The following is an 18197-nucleotide window of genomic DNA, read 5'->3' on the forward strand; positions in this document are numbered from 1 at the left end:
GTACTGGGACAGATGATGGAGACCAACTGCTACCTGCGGCAATTCGTCCGAACCGGGGGTGCCAGGGGCGGGCTGAACCGCGGGGTTGCCTGGACGCTTTGGATGCGGATGGATGTAGACGTAGCAGGATCGTTGCGTACCTTGTGTAGAAGTAAGGTTGAAAGCAAAAGGGGAAAATGGTCAGGGGATGTCGCCGCGCCGATGGAGGTGCTCCCGTGGTCTACACTTATTTCACCCGCCGGTGCCTGTTAGCAACCGTTCTAGCAAGTCACGAAGCTTCGAGAGGTCATCTGCCCGCTCGTCGGTGGCGGCTGAACAGGGCCATACAGAACCCGACAAGACGCAAATGCCAGAACGAACCGAAGCTTTCATCCCGGCTAACCTACTAGGCGCCCCTGCCTGAGCTCAATGGACCTGCGTCTGCGTCACGGCTCGAGGGTGGACGGCGGACTGGGCACTGCGGGAAGAGCGACGTGTGACGTCTGCGCCAGGCAAAGGGCTCTCGAAACTGACCAGGTTTCTTTGTCTGAACCCAAGCGAACCTCCGAGCCTGCAGCCACCTGCAGCGACTCTATGTGCTGTGGTAGAGTCAAAAGGACGGGGTGCCGGTACAATCGACTCCTGGCAGGCTCCCGTGCTCCAGTCTGGGTTGCTCTTCGGACAAGAGGATGTGCTGTGGTTGGGCGGCGGATGGAGATTCGCTGGGAAAGTCTTCCCCGCACCCGCACCAACTTCCCCACGATAACGAAGTTGACCATTTCGGCAAGTGGGGTCATGCCTTGTGGATGGAGATAGAATTCTGGATTCTAGCAAAGCAACGTCACTGCCTACACTCAAGGGTTTGTTGACCCTCGCGTTGCGGTGATGACATTCCGCTATACTCAGCTGTCTTTTGTGATTTACAGATGAAGTGCAGAACACGCTGTTGTGGTTGTGGAAGGTTGGGAGCAGTCCGGGCGGGAATGTGATTGCTTTCCGCAGCCTTAGATAACAGCATGCAAGATGAAACTGGATGACCGCCATGATTCAAAAGCATGCAGAAAGCATGTGAAAAATGCCAGGACATGGGCGGGTGCAAGTCCTGCCCACGCAATCTGATGCGAGATGGAAAACGTGCCATCGTCTCCCGGCCGAACGGATACCTCTGGACATTGGGCCCCACATCCCAAAGCTCGAGATGTGACTTCTGTAAGACGCCTCGGGCTCCGGGTTACACCAATAAAAAGTCTCTTCGATAATTGGCAGTTGAAGGGTACAGAGTTGTGTACGCAGAAGCTGGAAGTCTTCGAAATGCTTGTCGAGTTCAACTGGGGATCAAAGGTATAAATATGCAGTATCAAGCAGTTGCGAATGTGTATGTACCTTATGTAACGTACTAATCCTACTGTACATACGGTGTACCTATCAGTGTGGAGACAACCCGCTTGACCACCCGTGCTCCCCGCGTGGAAAGCGGTCCGTGAGCGGCTCGGATCAAAGGACAGCACCAATCAAGCGCTCCAAAAGGACTCGAATCCATTATTAACATCGACCATGCGCCATCAAGCTTCTGGGGGCTGGCAGACGGCCCTTTTGTCCTCGACAACTCAGGGCGTCGAAGAAGCTGCTACGGGTTGGCCAGCCATTGTTCCATCGTTGAAGAACTAGGCAAGTCCCGGACCGACAGGCTTACCTGTCTGGCAACTGGCAAGACTAGGATCGAAGTGGCTGATTCCTTCGTTTCTTGCCAGCAGCGCTTAACCAAGATCCATCGTGAGGGTACATCTCGGTGCGGCAACTCTACTGTAGCCAGCTTGTTACTTGCAGCTGAGCGGGCCGCTCCCTAGCCGTTCATGGAACGCTTGCGATTGCCTCAATTACCAGGAACTAGGACTGGGCAGAGAAGGGATACTACCTACAATAATGACCTATGACGCTCAGGGTTTCGAGGTCTTGCGCCAAGCGAGGGCCGATGCTCGCTGTCCGGCGGCTCCTTCGCTTGCCCCTCTGTCCCTGGACAGGAGAGCTGCTAAAGTAGTCGACCATGCAACGGTCATAGACCAGGTTAGTGTACAATCACTGACGGCTTGCTATCATAGGGCTTTCTTGCACAATCACTTGTACGAGGCGTTACTTAGGAACTGTAATGTTAGGTAATAGCAGGTAATCATAAAACAGGTCACTGATGATTTTGGTATAGAGAATGAATGACTGATAAAAGGGACAACTACGGAGGGCCAGGGATAGAGATAGATATGCGATTTAGGTAGTTATCAAGGGGACAGTCCGAACTCTCCCGATCGACAAGGGTACCTGACTGACAGACGGGACCTTATCATACCTCTTTCACCGTTTTTGTTAAACAAACGACGGGCGACAGCAGCACACGCTGCGTAACCAGATGAAATGGGAAGCCCTAAGGCTGTGTTATCCTGAGCACGTCAGGAGTGGCGAGGGAATTTCGACCTTCGTAGCATCCACCTGCAGCCTCGTGGTGTTGCATGCGTCTTACCTGTCTCCAACAGCACTTGGCGGTGAGCTCGATGGTAACCCCAACCTCAACCTCAACCTCAACCTCAACCTCAACCTCACTCAACCGTTCCACAATCAAAAAATATTAACGTTGCCCTGGACAGCAATGTTTCAATCGTGGTACGGCCAAAACGACGAGAACATAGAGTTTTGGCTGGAGTTCCAGACAGTCCATGATGGCTTAGATGGCGGCATCAAAGGTGATGCAAGGTTCACCTGCTTCCCAGCACTCCCCCCTGAGCTTCGGCTCAAGGTATGGGAATACCTCATCCAGCCCCGCGTCGTCATAGCAGCCTGCTTCGACTCGCGCTTCAAAGACGAGAAGCGTGCTCAGCTGGCCCAACGGCCAAAGAGACACGCCGTGCCGGTGCTGCTGCACGTCAACCACGAGTCTCGCATCCTCGCCCTGCGGCATTACGAGCCAGCTTTCGCCTGGAAAATCCCACGCCGGCTCGTCGGCCCAGAGACCGGCGTACTGCCCTGCAGCAAGGAGGCCCGCGTGTGGTTCAACTTCCGCCTCGACGCACTGCTCTTGCTCGGTGAGCTGGAACCTTACGACCAGTACGGCTTCAACTCGCCCATGGTTTACTTTCTGCGGCGCGAGGACACAAAGCGAGTCCGCCATGTCGCCTGCGCCTTCGAGGAGCTGCACATGAGTCTTTATGAGTCGGACCAGGTCTTCGGCTCTCTGTTTCACATTATCGACATGTTCCCGGCCGCCCCGCGACTCCTGATCACCAGCACGCCCCAAGACTCGGAGCTGCGCCACTTGAAGCTGCCCACCACTGACAATGTCGTCCAGAAACTGTGGTCCGCGTTTATAAACGGCACAACCTGCGTTACCTCTTCTCTAGTCAACCGGCAGATACTCATGATCCGGGAAGCGGACCTAGCTGACTTTATCACGGAACACACATAACACCCAGTGGTGTTCTGATCCATGCTCTTGCCGAACTGAGAAGGAGCGGCGCGACGGGGATAACATTGTCATCCGTTGCATCTTGAGATAATCCACAACTCATCCTTAAGATCCTCCCGACCACCCAAAACATTACCGGATCGATAGACATGCAACATCCGTGAGAACACTTCACCTCCTCATACATTTTCGCAGACTCGACCAACAATAACCCAGAAGGAAGTCATCCAGCTCAGCCGGAGCGGTCTCATCAGATGGTTTTCCTATCTTCTCGGGGATGTTGTCGCATCCTTCCATGGTCAAACTTCGGCTCCGCCTTCTGTTGCAATAGGCATCGTTTTCCAAAACACGGTGGCGACCATTTCATGTCGCGGGCCGGCCCGTCATTATTCAGGGCTCGAGTCGATCATTCTGCTCATCACGCCACATCACCCATTCTAGTCTCCGGCGATCTTGTCATTGCTGCCCAGCTACTCACTCACCCCCAAGCCTCTGGGTAGCGGATCGCGTGCCTTTCTGGAGGAGGATGGCAGTCTAGTAAGGCGGCTCAGGGGGGTTGGGAGTGGGCGGGCTAGGCTCCGGCTTGGGATTTGGCCTCCGGGAGAATGGGCGACGGAGTGCCATTCCTGGAAGATCTGATATCAGCCAACGGCACACCCATAGCCCGGCATTGTCCGACGTACCTTGGGTTGTCAGCGTTGTCTTAAGCGTGGCTCGGTTCTATGGGACCGGAGCATGAGAATATTGCTGACGTTGTCTATTGGGAATGGGGCGAGGATAAGTTGGGAGGTTGTTTCCGCGAGTGGTGCAAGGACGAAGACGTGTGGTGACTTGGGTCTGTACCGTGAAGACCAGGGAAGTCGAACTGATCTCTAGACGCGACAATGTCTGGCCATCGACGCTTCTTTAAACAAGCCGTCTCCGACCCGTACCCGCACCCCTTTCGCTTTCCCCACTCAGCGTGTTCCATATAGGAGGGGGCGTGAGCAAACGGCTTCCGCTACTGTGGCAAACGGACATGCGCCCCGTGTCGATTAACCTGATTCTCCATATTGGGATGGGGCAGCGGCCCTTTGGGAGAGCTTGCCGAACGCTGCACGTGGCATGCCACTCCCCCGACAGTACGATCGCCAGGTGGGGTGCGTGCTTTGGTAATGATGAGGAGGCGTACTCGGTTGTACCCCCGGCATGGGTGATGCACATGTCTAGCACATAATTGCGACTAACTGTAACTGCTGAAGTGCTATGACGAAGAGGCACATGTGATCAGAAATCCGGGTGCGCACGGATAAAGCCTATGACCCGGCGATTGCGAAATCTCATCGTCCTCGGGACAGGACTGGTTCGTTTCCTCTAGGACAAGGATTGTACTGCTCAGGTGACGACTTGCGGGGACATGGATACCGAGGACTGACGGTTCCCAGATATTAAAGGAGTGTGTCTTAAGCCCGAGCTTCCAAGCCTCAATAGAACGTCTGTAGGAGCAGGCCTGTATGCCGTCGGGATGCATATCGCTGCAGCATCCAACGGTTGCACAAGTTCAATGTGCGCCGAGCAATTCCAGATGATTATAGCCGGGTCCGTGCAAATGCGATCGCCACCAAAACGGACAGTGCCAAAGTAGGCCGGACCTTCTATGTGTGAGGGCATTCCATTGTCAGGGAGATCCATATGTGGAATCTCCCGCTCGGTGACAGAGAGTTCAGAGAAGCTACTTTACCTACATTATTATGGCGGAGATCAGCCATCCGATCCGTTTCAGCAGTTCGACGTTTCTGGAAACCCGCTGGCGAGCATTCCATCATTTATGATCCTCAAGCAACCGATCCACACCTGACGTAGACTCGGTTGAGCTAAAGAAGCCAAGTATTCTGCATATAATATGGCGGCCTGTTACCAAGGTCCAGCGCTGTCTGCCCACACGGCAACGAAAGTCTGTTCTCTGTAGTTATCATGCATCGCCCCGTCAGGAACACAGCACGAGGCCTGCCGGACCCAGCTGTGAAAGACCTTATCCAGGCGAGGCTGCAACGGCAGGAAGAGAAACACTGCTGCTTTCTCAATACATGTAATGATACATGCTTGACGGAACCTGGAAGTTGGGAGTTGCACCTTACCCCTGGCCCCCACAGAGAGAGCATGATTCACCGTTGGGCCCGTGGGGAGCCACGTGTGACCATCCTCTCGCTAAAGTGAGATGTGATAGGCAAGAGTGCAAAGTGTTTCTATCGCTTCTCACCTACTCCAGTTGCCGGTGGGTGAGTGACCCTTATTAACTTTGCTTATTGGTCGTACAAGGACCACCATCAAGACGTACGAATCGGACTGCCATTCATGTCCGCGGTTCCTTGCTCTGGCTGCTCGGTTTCCATTGCCACCCTATTCGACACGCGGACTGGAAGTCTAGGGAAATCGTCCACCAAAACGGAAAGAGGCCCTTCTTCATCGTCTTCTTCTGGACAAGTAGGTAAGGTATTGTACCTCAGGTACCGTTCGCCCCCGGTGCATTCGGGCGGAAGGGGGCCGTGCATTTCGAAATTTGGCGGCTGCACCGCCCCCGTCAGCAGGTCTCAGCGTACCTACCGTAGTTTCTACACTTCTCTGCTGCCTTAACGTTATAGGTACGTGATAGGACTCTGTATTCGGATATCTCCCTTCCCCGAACCACCCATCTCTACCTTGCAACCCAGCTCATTTCTCCATCCCGCCTCCAGCACTTGAAGCCCGGTCACTCGGATGCTCTCAGCCCCGGCGGCACAGAAGCGTGTTTTTTTTTTTTTTTTCGTGATGGCGTAGATGTCAAACCGCATGCGTCGTCATCTCATACCACGGCAAGACCCTTCTCGTATATAGGTACGCAGTGCTGCGCACCGATCTGAGCGGGCCGAGATTTCCGGCAGCGTCCAATGCCATAGCATCACTTTCGAGACCGTCCGTCCCCATCTCCATGACGGTGCAATGGCACCCGAAATTGTCGGCACAAACGGCGAGGTCGGTAATGGTTTGCAAGTTGCCTACTTTGAGACCATTGACATCTAACCCAGGAGATATTAGCGTAAGTTGCTCTCCGAATCAGAAGACTCCTGGTATGGATGAGTCACGGCGAGTGCCGGAAAGTTCTGCGTCGGTTGAGTTTAGAAGGGCAGTCGACGGACAGGCTAGATAACTTCCAGGTAGTTGCAGGGTTGTGTTTCGTGTGACCTCAGCTATCTATCTATCCAGGAGTATCACTTACAAGCACTCCACTAGTAACAGCAGAACCCGGACGGTTCTCTGTCCTGCAACCGCCCGGGACAATCAACGAAGACGACAAGACGGCCTAGAACCACACCCTCACGGCGCGCCACTCCGTTACTAGCTCGGTGGTTATCCAGTTCATGGAATGCGAACATACACTATGGCTAGTGTAGAGGTAATCTTGTGATTGGGTCCCAAGTCAGAGCCTCACAGGTGGCATGCCGAGGTGCCCCCTCCATTTGCCTGCTTGGGTAAAGACGCTCTTTCTCATTGGTCGGTGTTGGCCGTTTCCCGTTCCCTCGGTTCCGGCCCACCCGGATTCCCGGAGCTCCACCACATCTTGACAACCCCGCCCGATCGATCTCCCAGATGCCGAACCTGTCTCGATTCATCACAAGGAACCTTGACAGCGAAACTCGCTGAATGGCCGTGGCTTTCTGCAGCCCTTTAGGCTGAGAGAAATTAGAAGATGGCGGATCGAAAACGTTACGTTTTGGGAGCCGTGGGATATGCGTATGGCCACGTTCGGTCGTGAAATCGCGCGTTGTCATCTGCCATGTTGTCCCGCCCGCTTTCCCCTAGCCGAGCGAGGCCGAACAAAACGAACAACGTATGCCCGGAGGTGATCTCCATAAAGAAGCGGAGTTGAGCCTGGATTCTGAGACGGGCCCCGCTATCTCCCTCTCTCTTCTCGCTCATCAGCGGTGATTCACCACAACAGAAACAATCCCAATTGAGGCGAACCACACGATAATCGCCAGTGGCAATTGCATTGCTAGCGGTCGTTGCTCTTCGGAAGACAAGAAGCACCCCCCGTCACAATGGCTCCTCTCAAGCCGCACTGGAAGCAGCCCTCGCATCCCGAGATCCAGGAGGTCATCGTCAACGATGTCGAGTTCACCACCAAGAGCGTCTCCAAGGTTGCTCTCCCTCCGTTTGGCCTGTTCGCCAAGCTGGAGTTCCCCCCATGCACCGTGGCCCCCGAACCCACATATGCGACTGTCCAGATGGGCCGTGACAGGCACCTGGACTTGAACAGCGATCTGCTGTACATCAACCACTCTTGCGAGCCGTCTCTTGTCAGTAACCTGGTCCGGTAGAGATTTCGCCTAGCTCGAGCACCGGGCGTTGTCAGGGCGAGCTGAAACAGCGCAGGGACGCTAACCCGAGTGTCCCCCCGGCTCTTGTAGATTTTTGACATGGCCAACATGAACGTCATCGCCGGCCCGAAAGGCCTACAGCCCGGCGACGAGCTGACGGTATGTATTGTACAGTACAGACATACATGGCTTCAGGGCAGTCAATCTGACGCGCTTCTGCAGTTCTTCTACCCTTCGACCGAGTGGTACATGGCGCAGCCCTTTGACTGCCTGTGTGGCACGCCGTCCTGCCGCGGCCGCATCGCGGGCGCCCGCGATATGACTGCTGAGCAGCTGAGCGGCATGTGGTTGAACGGGCACATCCGCCAGCTCCTTGAGGAGCGAGAGAGGGCGGACCAGATGCAGACGCAGATGCCTGAGCAGAACGACACTGCAGCCAGCGCCGACGCGGCGGTCGCAACGGAGACCAAAGCGTCTGAGAACGACGCTGTCGCGACCTCCAACGGCCATTCCGAACAAGTCTCCGGCCCAACCGACCGGACTGTCCAAGCCCTCCGCGACGCGCTGACGCACGCCGAGAAGGTTGTCGACGCAGCGCGCCTGGCGCTCGTCTCGTACGTCGAGGCGCTGCACTTGGCCGGCATCGGCAAGCACGGCCACCCGGTCTTTGATGCGGCCAAACCCGCCGCCGTCGATGTCCCTGTCGGGGCCCAGCGGCGCGGCCCGACGTCACGAGAGCTGAGCGGCGAGATGGGCGGCGATACGTGAGCTCGTACGTGTCGCTCCTGTACGCGAAACCCTTGCGGCTGTGAACTCGAGTAGCAGTTGGGTTAGCGTACGCGGAGATCGGTGGAGTGGTTTGTTTGGTTGCTTGCACATTGCTTGATTTGTTGCTATTGATACAACGCTAGCTGTAGCTGCGATATGAACGAGGAGGGTGTCGTTATGCTTGAAACAGTTGAATACAATGCCTGTCCGTCAAATGTATCAAACCCAACCAAAACTCCTAGCGCCGAACATGCATCATTGGCTCCGCCGCCGTTCTCCAGCGCCATGTCGTTCTGAGAGCGCCTCCCAGGCTGGAAAACCAAACACGTCTGTTGTACAACGCTTGGGCGTAGAACTCTACTGACTGACGCTCCCTTGCCGGGGAGGTCATTCCCTCCCCTTCCGCCACCTCGCCCGTGCAAAAGCAGGACACGGTGCATCGGCCCCTTTAATCCCGCCCAACAACCAATCCGTCAAACCCACCACCTTAGCACCTACCCCCTTTTCCCACTGCCCGCCCTCCTGCACGTGCTCAATGGTATGGCTTAAAATCCTCCCTTCCCCATCGAAGTCGAAGATAAACAGCCCAGTGAACTCCTTATTGCTCGTTCCCGCAGGCTGTGCCATCCCCACCGGCGCTTTCACCTCAGTCCCACCCGCCTCCGACTTCACGCTTCCTCCCTCCTTTTCCTCGCCATCCTTCCCCTGTATCCCACTCCCCGCCACCACCCCTTTCGGTCCTTCTCCTTGCCCATTGCCCTTCCCTCTACCATTCCCGTTCCCCACGAAGCTCAGCAGACCCTTGACGATCCTGCTCCCGCCGCCGCCAACCGTCCGCCACCGCACGATCAGCTGCTCGCTGCACGCGCCCTCCGGCCGCCTGCCCCCCGGTAGGGTCGGGTAGATCGGGTGGTCGACCATGCGCTCCGAGAGGATCTCCAGGCGCACGTTGCCCACCAGCGGCACGCGGTTCCACGCGATCGGGCTCGACCACAGCGCCGCGATGTACGCCACCCGCCCCGTCACCGTCGGCAGGTGTGGGTGCGTCGAGGGGAATAGGTGCAGCGTGATGTGCGGCGAGAGCACCTCTTGCGGCAAGGGGGACTGGAGGAGGGTTGGGAGGCGTTCTTGGAGGATGCGCAGGGCTGGATGTGGTTGGGTTAGTTTCCTTATGGCTGTTGAAGAAAAGACCGAAGGGGCCACAGAACGCACTTTTGCCGAGCTTCACTTTTCTTTCGTCTGGTGGTTTGTTGCTCGGGTTGGGAGATAATAATGGTGGGTGCGCGGTGAACCAGACCACTGGTAGCGGTTCTATCGGGACCTTGGAATCTTGGACGGTTGCAAGACCATTTCTAGGCGTGGATGGTCGGGGAAAGGTCCGTCGCGGGGTTGTGGATAGATTTCGCGCATGTGTCTTTGTTGGTAAAGGGTGGGATGGCCGATACCGACATTCAATGGCTGCTCCAGATCCCCATGTCGATGCAGCTGCGTAAAATGTCCTCGTCCCGGGCAGGACCGAATTCCGGAGCGGAGGTGGACAACACAGTGTCCTCGTGGGTGCTGACATCGGTGCCGTTGGATTAGCTTTGCTGAAGTCCGCTTTTGACGCTTCCGCGGACGACTTGGCCAACCAGCTGAATGTGATTGCACTCGATGTGAGTTCCACTGTGATGTGGTGGTGGGCGCGATGGGTGTAGCAAAATGATGTCAGTGTCCACGCCCAGATCCGAATAACTCCGATAGATCGCTAAAGGCACCGATATACGAATATGCATGCCTTTTTGGGCCTGGGATGGGGCTTACACAGTTGCTCGGCTCACCGCCGCTTTTGACCGGCAGAATGAGGGTGCATAGAGGCGGACAGACTCCAGTCAACGCCATGACGAGGCCTCGAGACCTACATACTGTCACCCACTGGATTCACGTGGAGCTGCGTGTAAGACATCCACTTAATGTCTTGTCTTTTGCATGGTATCTGCGGATGCGGCCACGTTCGAGAGACTTCCATGTGAGGTGGTGCCAACCTATGTCCTGTTCGGAGCTCAAGACCTTGGTCTGCTACCCTGGTTTGGCTTGTCTGTCGCCAGCTGTCTGTCAGCAGCCATTGTCACATGGGCGCTTCGGATCACTGGTCTTGGAGGGTCCCGAAAACTTCCCCGAATTTCAAACCGAACCTGCGCCCCATGCGTGATACGGTTTCTCAACCCGCATGTAGACTTCTGAATTACCTACCCCGAGTGCTTCCTTAGTTCTGTCTACTTGCGAGTTCGTCTGGCACAAAGTGAAACGAAAGCCACACCGACTCACCATCGCTCCAAGAGTCACGTGAGATCCACCTTGATAGCCCCTGCGTTATCCCCCGGCCCAGCTGGGTTTCCCAACCAATCAACGTTAAGCTACCGCCCTGACGCAGCCTTCCAAGAGTTCAGTCCACCGTGCGATCGACTGCCTTCCACATCATCAATCTTTCAACACCGCTTGACAACCGACCCCCCTTTCATCAAATACGCCCGGTCACTCTTGGACTCCCCGAACATTCAACGCATCGCGTATCAGCCACGATGAATCCCGAGTAGTATGTCGCCTCCTGCGTGCCATCAGGTCATCGCTGCCCCGTCCTCCACCTGGGTTTTGCTGCTGACATCCGCTCCCTCCAGGGTGTTCTCCGCCAACTTCCCTCGACCGCCGCGACAACTCCCAAGTTGCCGTGACTCTCATTTCGCTCTTACTTACAGCATGCCAGATACGACTACCTCTTCAAGCTGCTGCTCATCGGAGACTCCGGTGTCGGCAAGTCTTGCTTGCTCCTGCGTTTCGCCGACGATACTTACACGGAATCTTACATCTCCACCATCGGCGTGGACTTCGTATGTTGCTACCCCGAGGGCGACTCTGACCAGGTTGGAAGGCTGACTGGTGGCAGAAAATCCGGACGATCGAGCTGGACGGCAAGACGGTAAAACTGCAGATTGTATGTCTATTTCCAAGCTTCCATCCGACGTCGCGAAGGTTGCAAGAAAGAGAAATGAAAGAGCCATCAGCTGACTAGAGGACAGTGGGACACTGCTGGCCAAGAACGGTTCCGCACTATCACATCATCCTACTACCGGGGCGCCCACGGCATCTGCGTTGTGTACGATGTCACCGATATGGACAGCTTCAACAACGTCAAGCAGTGGCTGCAGGAGATCGATAGGTATGCCACAGAGGGCGTGAACAAGCTGCTTGTAGGAAATAAAAGCGACATGGCGGACAAGAAGGTGGTTGAGTACACGGTGGCCAAGGTACGCTGATTCCCGACCACCCATGCGAGATCCGTGTACAGTGCTGACGTATCCCAGGAATTTGCCGACAGCCTCGGGATTCCATTCCTCGAGACATCGGCCAAGAACGCCAGCAACGTTGAGCAGGCATTCTTGACAATGGCCCGTCAGATCAAGGAACGCATGGGCAGCAGCATTGCCACAAACAACACCAAGGCCAACGTGAACGTTTCTCCCGGCCACGGCGTCTCGAACAACCAGTCTGGCGGCTGCTGCTAAACCACCAGTTGTGTCTACGGTATGCCTTTGATGTCGCTACTGCTCAGGTGTTCACGGGTTCTCTGCATCGGAATGGGTTTTCGGACACTGGGGGGGCGCGCTTAGATTTGCGGAGGGCACGTTTGTCTATCGGGTGAGGGAAGGGATCGTCCTCGCTAATGTATGCGTGTCTGACGGTCGGGATTTCTTGCGACCTGGGTTTTGCACCGTCCTCACGTAGCCCTCCCCGAGAAGAAGCCTGGGGAGCTGGACTCTGGTATCATAGAGCCTCGGAACGGCGATCACCTCTCGAGGGAGAAAGGCAGCCCGGGGGGAAGGCCAGGCGCTACGGGAAACAGAATACGACATCCCGGGCCGGAGCAGGACGGGAGTTGTTCGGGTTTCGCCACCTACTAGCACTGCTGCCTTGCTATTGCTACCTGCAGCTTTGTCGGTGTATTTTCCCGATCTTGGCCATAACTGGGCTTGTTTTGTTTATTGATTACACTGCGGTTTCGTTGATATTTCGCTCGAATGTTTCTCATAATGACACCAGGGACAGGCCATTAGGGCAGGGGTTCTGCGAGGTACACGCCGACAGCCCAACGACGCTTGTTGGAGCATGATCGAAAACATGACAGGTGAATGCCTCAGCTAGGGTACTGAAGCAGCGTGCTCGCAACCACCCAACTGTCCTTTACTGTCGAATGCGCGTCTGGACTCTTTGTATGTACAATACACGTATGTGGTTGAATCGGATCCCTTGCCTCTTTCCAGCCCAAGCATCCTTTCCTAACATGTCATGGTAGGTAGTGTTCGCAGCTGCTCCTGGCACGGGTCGGCTTCAAATTACTAGTACCTGGCATGTATTGTACAATATCATCGACTCCCGGCTCGTTTGAAGAGAAAAACAAGAGAAAATAAAGGCAGTGTGTGACGCCCCTGACTGTAGGTTTCGAGTTGCACTCCCTGCCCTTCTTCACTGAGGACGCTTAGATCTCGCGAGCTGCCCGCCGCCTCCCGAGCATGAGCAAGCTTACAAATGGGCGGAGGATAGTTATGTTCTCTGTAAACGTTCTCAACTAACCCCCTCCCTCGTGCCCGTGACACAGCGGTTGAGATATCGGAAAGCAGACGTAAACCTCGAAGAATTACATTACGGGTTAGGTCCTGCCTAGGAGCTAGCCTTGTCCGATCTGTGCATAAGTAGTGATAGGCATCGGCGCGGCCTGATGAACACAAAGACATTATCTTCTAGCTTACCTACTTAATGGAACCCCTTGAAGCAGCGTGGCATACATTAAGTACTCTGAAAATGTTTGATGTGACAAGATATGGTATCATAGAAAGCAAGGACAGACTATAAACGAAACGATCAAGTAGTCTACAACGTAAGCCCCTTATCCTGGCCGAAAACCAGGCGGGAGAAACCCCGTAGAGAGAAAGAAAAAAAAAAAAAAACAAACGAAGCCCTTTAGTCGCGACGCATCAGACTCAGACTAAGCCTAGCCACTTCAAAGCCTTGGCCCCTCCGCCACGTCTAACGTCCTCCCGCCTCCTTAGATAGAGTGGCATCAGCCGCCTCTCTTCCTCGTCTTGCACCTCATCATCTCCGTCATCATCGTCCTCCCTATCAGGCGGAGACGGGTGTATCATCACCATCGGCGGCGGGCGACGACGGCGCGGCGAAAGGAGTTCAGAGTCTTTCTTTCTGTGCTGGCCACTGGCTATGGGAGATACTGAATGGACTGAAGAGGTGTAGTTCACCTCCCCCCATCGAATGGTAGTTGTCATTGTGTCCACTTTCGTCCCGTGGAACGGTTTGTGGCCTGCTGACGTGGATGAGGGGGCTAGGATGTGATGATCGCGAGCAGGTGGTTGTACCTGGGCAGGGGGCGTCGTTTCAGTCGGGGACGACGGCGGGGTGATAATCAAGGTGGACACGGAGACGCGGGAGGGTTCCTTCTCGGATACATTGGGTTTGATGATCGCTGTCTTGGTGTTGACATTGAGACTCGGATAGGCGTCACTGGGAGAAGATTGCGGAGCAAGGTGCCTGTACAGCGGGCGCTCCGGAATGTAGAAGTCGGAGATGGAGATCAGGCTCTCGCGGATGGCGGCCACGAAGGCGGCTGTTTCGAAGCCGGTGGCGGATGAGGCCAGAAGGAAGTTGGCTTTGGAGAAGGAGCAGGAGCCGACGAAGGCTCCTGACGGGCGCGATCCCCACCGGTTGAGAGAACGGAAGCCCTCGCTTGGGCGGCGTGTCCCGTCCGGTGCTGATACAGTTTGCGTAGAAGATGAGGCATCGCTGTTAATGATGCCCACCACCTTCATCATATCGGTGCCGATGAGAGCCTGCAGGGCGAGGATGGTTGGAAGGTGCTCAGCTGGGTACTCGACGAGCAGGAAACGGACGTCCGGGTGGGTTGCTAAGTACGTCTCGAGATGCGGAATGATGAGTGCCGCAAGCAGGGCGCGATCAGCGAAGGGGTTGCTATGGGTCTGCTTGGTCAACGGTTGAGCCGTGAAGGCCTGCATAGCGTTGGCAATGAGATATCTGTGTCTCGATTAGTCGCCTCGCTCTCGCACACTAGGCTCCCAATCACGTACCGTAGATCCAGCCGCCCGCTTCGCGAGAGGCCGTTGAGCTTCCGACCTAACTGCTCGAGCTGGCCGACAACCTCTAACAGGCGACTCTTTCGCACCCCGCTCTCGGCGCCAACAGCTAGCATCAAGTCCACTCTGCTTCCGCCGTCACGGGATGCTACCCGCCAGTCACATTCAAGACGCCTCCACATATCACCGCTTGCTGAGAGCTCGTCTGTGGTGTCCGAGTAGCGTCGGTCTTGAAGACGTAAGCGAGCTGCGAGGAGCGACCGCAACGAGTTTTGGATGGAGACTGCACACTCCTGGCCGACATTAATGCTGTAAAGCCTCGTGCCCAGCAGAGGCACGGTCAGACGCGATTCGTCGAGTGGCGTAGGTGAGTGATTCGGTGTCGGCAAACCATGGACCAAGCCTTTCCGCATCCACGCCGCTACCCTGCCGTCGACATTCCCGTCGACAGCCTGAACCTCGCCTACTCCTTGGCCGTCCCTTATCTGTACTTGGCCTATCCCTGCACCTTGGAGAATGTTATGCCGCGCCTTCGTGCAGCTTTCGCTGAGACGACTGAAGATGAAGTCGTGCAATTCATTTCGGGTTTCGGGAGCGAAAACCACTACGACATCCTCGAGCAGCGGCAAAATTGCGTCGAAAGGCTGAACCTCGGTCTCACTAGCTTGCGGCTGTCTCCGCTCCCTTGACTCCGCATCCACGCTTTGATCGGCAGGCACTGCAGGCAGAGGCTGGTACGGCAATGCCAAGCCGCGGATCTTGGATCCGTCATCTTCGGGGCCGGCATTGCCCCTCGGCTTCAATGGCGGCATCAGGTTTGGGCCAGCCGTCTTTGTCTCACCCCGACAGGACCTCTGGGTTGCTGAACGCTGTGGTATGTAGACGTTGGACAAAGCGGCCCGGTTTGCGCCGACAGCCACATCTCCAGCCCAAGGTATCGGTGGCGACGGAATGCGGATCCTTAATGGCGGCTTGCGAGGAGCGGCTGAAGTGGGTTCTTCCGTTGGGCTTGTGCGAGGTGAAACAGGAGAAACGGGTTCCGCCGGGGGGTTCGAGTTGCGTGGCTGAAGAGAGGGTGGGTTGGAAACCCGATGATCCTCGGCAGACTCCGATGCCGGCGAACTCAGCCGCTTCTTAGAGCGACGTGACGGGATATGGACCAGCTTGACGGTGAGGTCCACGTTTGGCGTGAACTCCTCTTCAAGAAACTCGGTCTCCTTGTCGAGCGCATCCGCTGCTCTCATGGCCCGGATGCTGGGGTCCTCGAAGGGGCCGTACTCAGCGTCCATGTACCCCCTTCCCATCCAGTGACTCTCCCGGCTCCCCTTTGGGAACCCCGGTTCTGAATCGGCCTGTTCTCCCAAGCTCTCCGAAGGTGATAACCCAACGTCGAGATATGGGCGCCTCGCTGATGCTAGACCGGCAACTCCATTTCTTGCCAGTTGAATGAAGGCAGAATGCGCTTCCTCAATGTTCCCGTCCGTCTCCCGCTCCATGATGGTGGATAAGCAGGCAGCGTGTGCCGACATTGTCCCCCCGTGCAGGAATACAAGCCGCTTTTCATCTGGTACGGTGGAAGGTCGCAAGAACTCCTGAGCCTCGGCGTACCGTGCCAGAGTAGCTGTGTGATACCGGTGAATGAGTTGACGAGCATCAAAAGGCGCCTCCGGGTAGGTGTCTTCGAGGTAGTGCTGAAGGCTTGGGAGGATGCGGATTTGTCGAGATGCTGGCAGTAGGCGCAACTGAGTCGATACGAGCTCCGAAGGGCCCTCCAAGGCAACAATATGCCCCATTCGCTCCGTAGAGACTCCCAAGGCCATGTTGGGCGGCGGCACTCGGGGCTTGACAACAATCTCAGCAGCAGCGGGAGAACATTCGAGATCGTCGCCGCCACGTCTCCCGCGTCTGCTGCTGTCACCAAGTGAGTGGCAGAGCTGGGGTATAATCGCACGAGTCCAGTCAACAGATATGACAAGTTACCAGGGAGACTCGGCGGTAGTTGCGAAGCTAGGGTATTGCGGTAGGGCCGAGCAAACCAACAGACCAACGCTGGCTCTATGTAGCGGCGTGAAAGCGAGTGGCTTATAAAAAGAAATGAATGATCGCCGAAACATGAACGTCCGGCCCACACACGAAAACTCGAGGGACGAGGAACATGAGGGGGTGGCTTGCATGGCGGGCATGAACCCGGGGAAAGGCAAAGTGACAACACTGACAAGTGACAGGAAGGCGAACCTAGTCTGCCCTGGATAGCTGCAGGTAGCCTGACTGCATAGGCCCCGGGTTTGGAAGTGTGAGCGTGCGAAAGCCTGGATCCCGACCAAAGAGGTGACACTCAGCTATCAAACATGCGCCTCTGTGTTGCGTTGTGCACTAAGAGCAAACAAACAGCAGCAGGGCTGGTGGAGAAGGGCATGATTGGGACGATATGAGCTGGAAAGGCCACATGGCTGAGGGAGGAGGGCTTTGGCTTCTGGATGGCCGATTGCGCTTCTTAGTTCCGCAAGTATAGGATGGGACCCGAGAGATGCTGGCCTGTGGTGCTGCACTGCATTCATGCCTTCGGTGGGATGGGTGGTATGCGCTTCTTTCACCCATTCCGGATGAGCAACGACGTGAAATAAAACTGAGAACGCTTCCCGGCATAAGATGATCACAACTCCGCCCTTGATTGGTCGTTCAAACTTTCGAAACGATACTGTGCGATATCAACGACCCAAGCGTCGGGATTTCGCAGAGAGTGGTTAAACAGTATCCGTAATAAACGGTGGTGTTCACATTGGCAACAGAAAGTCCCTGAACAGCCAGCGGTTAAAATTCCGGGTGAGGACGGACGTTGCCGCGCTGTTTTCCGCACGTTCCATGTCAGACGTACCGAGATGGAGCAGGGCTGTTGACTGGCCTCTCAGCTGCACCTCGATCTCACCTGCATCAGCGTGTCAAGCAATGAGAAGACAATATTCTGGTTTTGAATGAAAAAAGCTGGGGAAGTGGAAAAATGCACGCCCAACACATGCGCCCAACATGACAGTACTTCGAAGTTGCAGACGGAAGGTCGTGAACGTGAAATTGGAAGCAGCAAATCGTGAGATGGCCAATCCCTGCATAGAGGTAGCACACTACCTTAGGTAAAGTGTGCGCAACTGCTGCGGGGGTTCTCCAGGGCTGAATGCCGGTCCAATTCGATCCGATTCGGGTGCTCCGCCCGGGCTTGGCATGATTACATTAGCGCCCAGTTTTATACAGTAGGGAAATGTGATGTGTCCCTTGCTTCATCCATGTCTGAGAGACTCCATTTGATGGTGACGATGGGTTGCTGTTGCTGGCGATATGCCATCGGACTTGGGCAACCAAACGGTCGTGTGCCCGGGACGGAAAGAATCAAGATGTCTCATCCGAACATGAACTGTCGCCAAGCACGGCCGTGCTACTAAGATACCGCATCTTGATCAACTGACTTCAGTGAGACAGCATCACGGTAATTCCGGGAAACACCGGCTTGCGGTATGCTACGTTGCCGCCTCA

General features: G+C 55.7%; 6 protein-coding genes across 6 annotated transcripts; 3 read left to right on the top strand and 3 right to left on the bottom strand.

The window, feature by feature from the left end:
- Window positions 1-328: 328 nt before the first annotated feature.
- On the bottom strand, window positions 329-1056 carry B0T15DRAFT_237793 (uncharacterized protein). Its single transcript, XM_062863031.1, has one exon. The coding sequence runs from the start codon at window positions 1021-1023 to the stop codon at window positions 406-408; it is 618 nt and encodes a 205-aa protein (XP_062720129.1). The 5' UTR covers window positions 1024-1056; the 3' UTR covers window positions 329-405.
- A 1561-nt stretch (window positions 1057-2617) lies between these two features.
- On the top strand, window positions 2618-3430 carry B0T15DRAFT_494815 (uncharacterized protein; the record flags this gene model as incomplete). Its single annotated transcript, XM_062867049.1, has 1 exon — window positions 2618-3430. One exon carries the CDS (start codon window positions 2618-2620, stop codon window positions 3428-3430), a length of 813 nt encoding a protein of 270 aa, XP_062720130.1.
- A 3923-nt stretch (window positions 3431-7353) lies between these two features.
- On the top strand, window positions 7354-8598 carry B0T15DRAFT_238014 (uncharacterized protein). The gene is made up of 3 exons (XM_062863035.1): window positions 7354-7746; window positions 7858-7926; window positions 7990-8598. The coding sequence occupies exons 1-3, from the start codon at window positions 7489-7491 to the stop codon at window positions 8533-8535; spliced, it is 873 nt and encodes a 290-aa protein (XP_062720131.1). The 5' UTR covers window positions 7354-7488; the 3' UTR covers window positions 8536-8598.
- Window positions 8599-8728: 130 nt separating this feature from the next.
- On the bottom strand, window positions 8729-10371 carry B0T15DRAFT_238168 (uncharacterized protein). The gene is made up of 3 exons (XM_062863036.1): window positions 10339-10371; window positions 9748-10200; window positions 8729-9680 (listed from the first exon to the last, which is right to left on the bottom strand). Exons 2-3 carry the CDS (start codon window positions 10100-10102, stop codon window positions 8923-8925), a joined length of 1113 nt encoding a protein of 370 aa, XP_062720132.1. The 5' UTR covers window positions 10103-10200; window positions 10339-10371; the 3' UTR covers window positions 8729-8922.
- A 725-nt stretch (window positions 10372-11096) lies between these two features.
- Window positions 11097-12077, top strand: B0T15DRAFT_494818 (P-loop containing nucleoside triphosphate hydrolase protein; the record flags this gene model as incomplete). The annotated part of the gene is made up of 5 exons (XM_062867050.1): window positions 11097-11107; window positions 11279-11402; window positions 11459-11506; window positions 11592-11819; window positions 11877-12077. The coding sequence occupies 5 exons, from the start codon at window positions 11097-11099 to the stop codon at window positions 12075-12077; spliced, it is 612 nt and encodes a 203-aa protein (XP_062720133.1).
- A 1350-nt stretch (window positions 12078-13427) lies between these two features.
- Window positions 13428-16629, bottom strand: B0T15DRAFT_238250 (uncharacterized protein). The gene is made up of 2 exons (XM_062863037.1): window positions 14667-16629; window positions 13428-14613 (listed from the first exon to the last, which is right to left on the bottom strand). Exons 1-2 carry the CDS (start codon window positions 16490-16492, stop codon window positions 13551-13553), a joined length of 2889 nt encoding a protein of 962 aa, XP_062720134.1. The 5' UTR covers window positions 16493-16629; the 3' UTR covers window positions 13428-13550.
- Window positions 16630-18197: the final 1568 nt, after the last annotated feature.

This window comes from Chaetomium strumarium, assembly GCF_033439665.1.
Source record: "Chaetomium strumarium strain CBS 333.67 chromosome Unknown B0T15scaffold_5, whole genome shotgun sequence".
Classification (NCBI taxonomy): domain Eukaryota; kingdom Fungi; phylum Ascomycota; class Sordariomycetes; order Sordariales; family Chaetomiaceae; genus Chaetomium; species Chaetomium strumarium.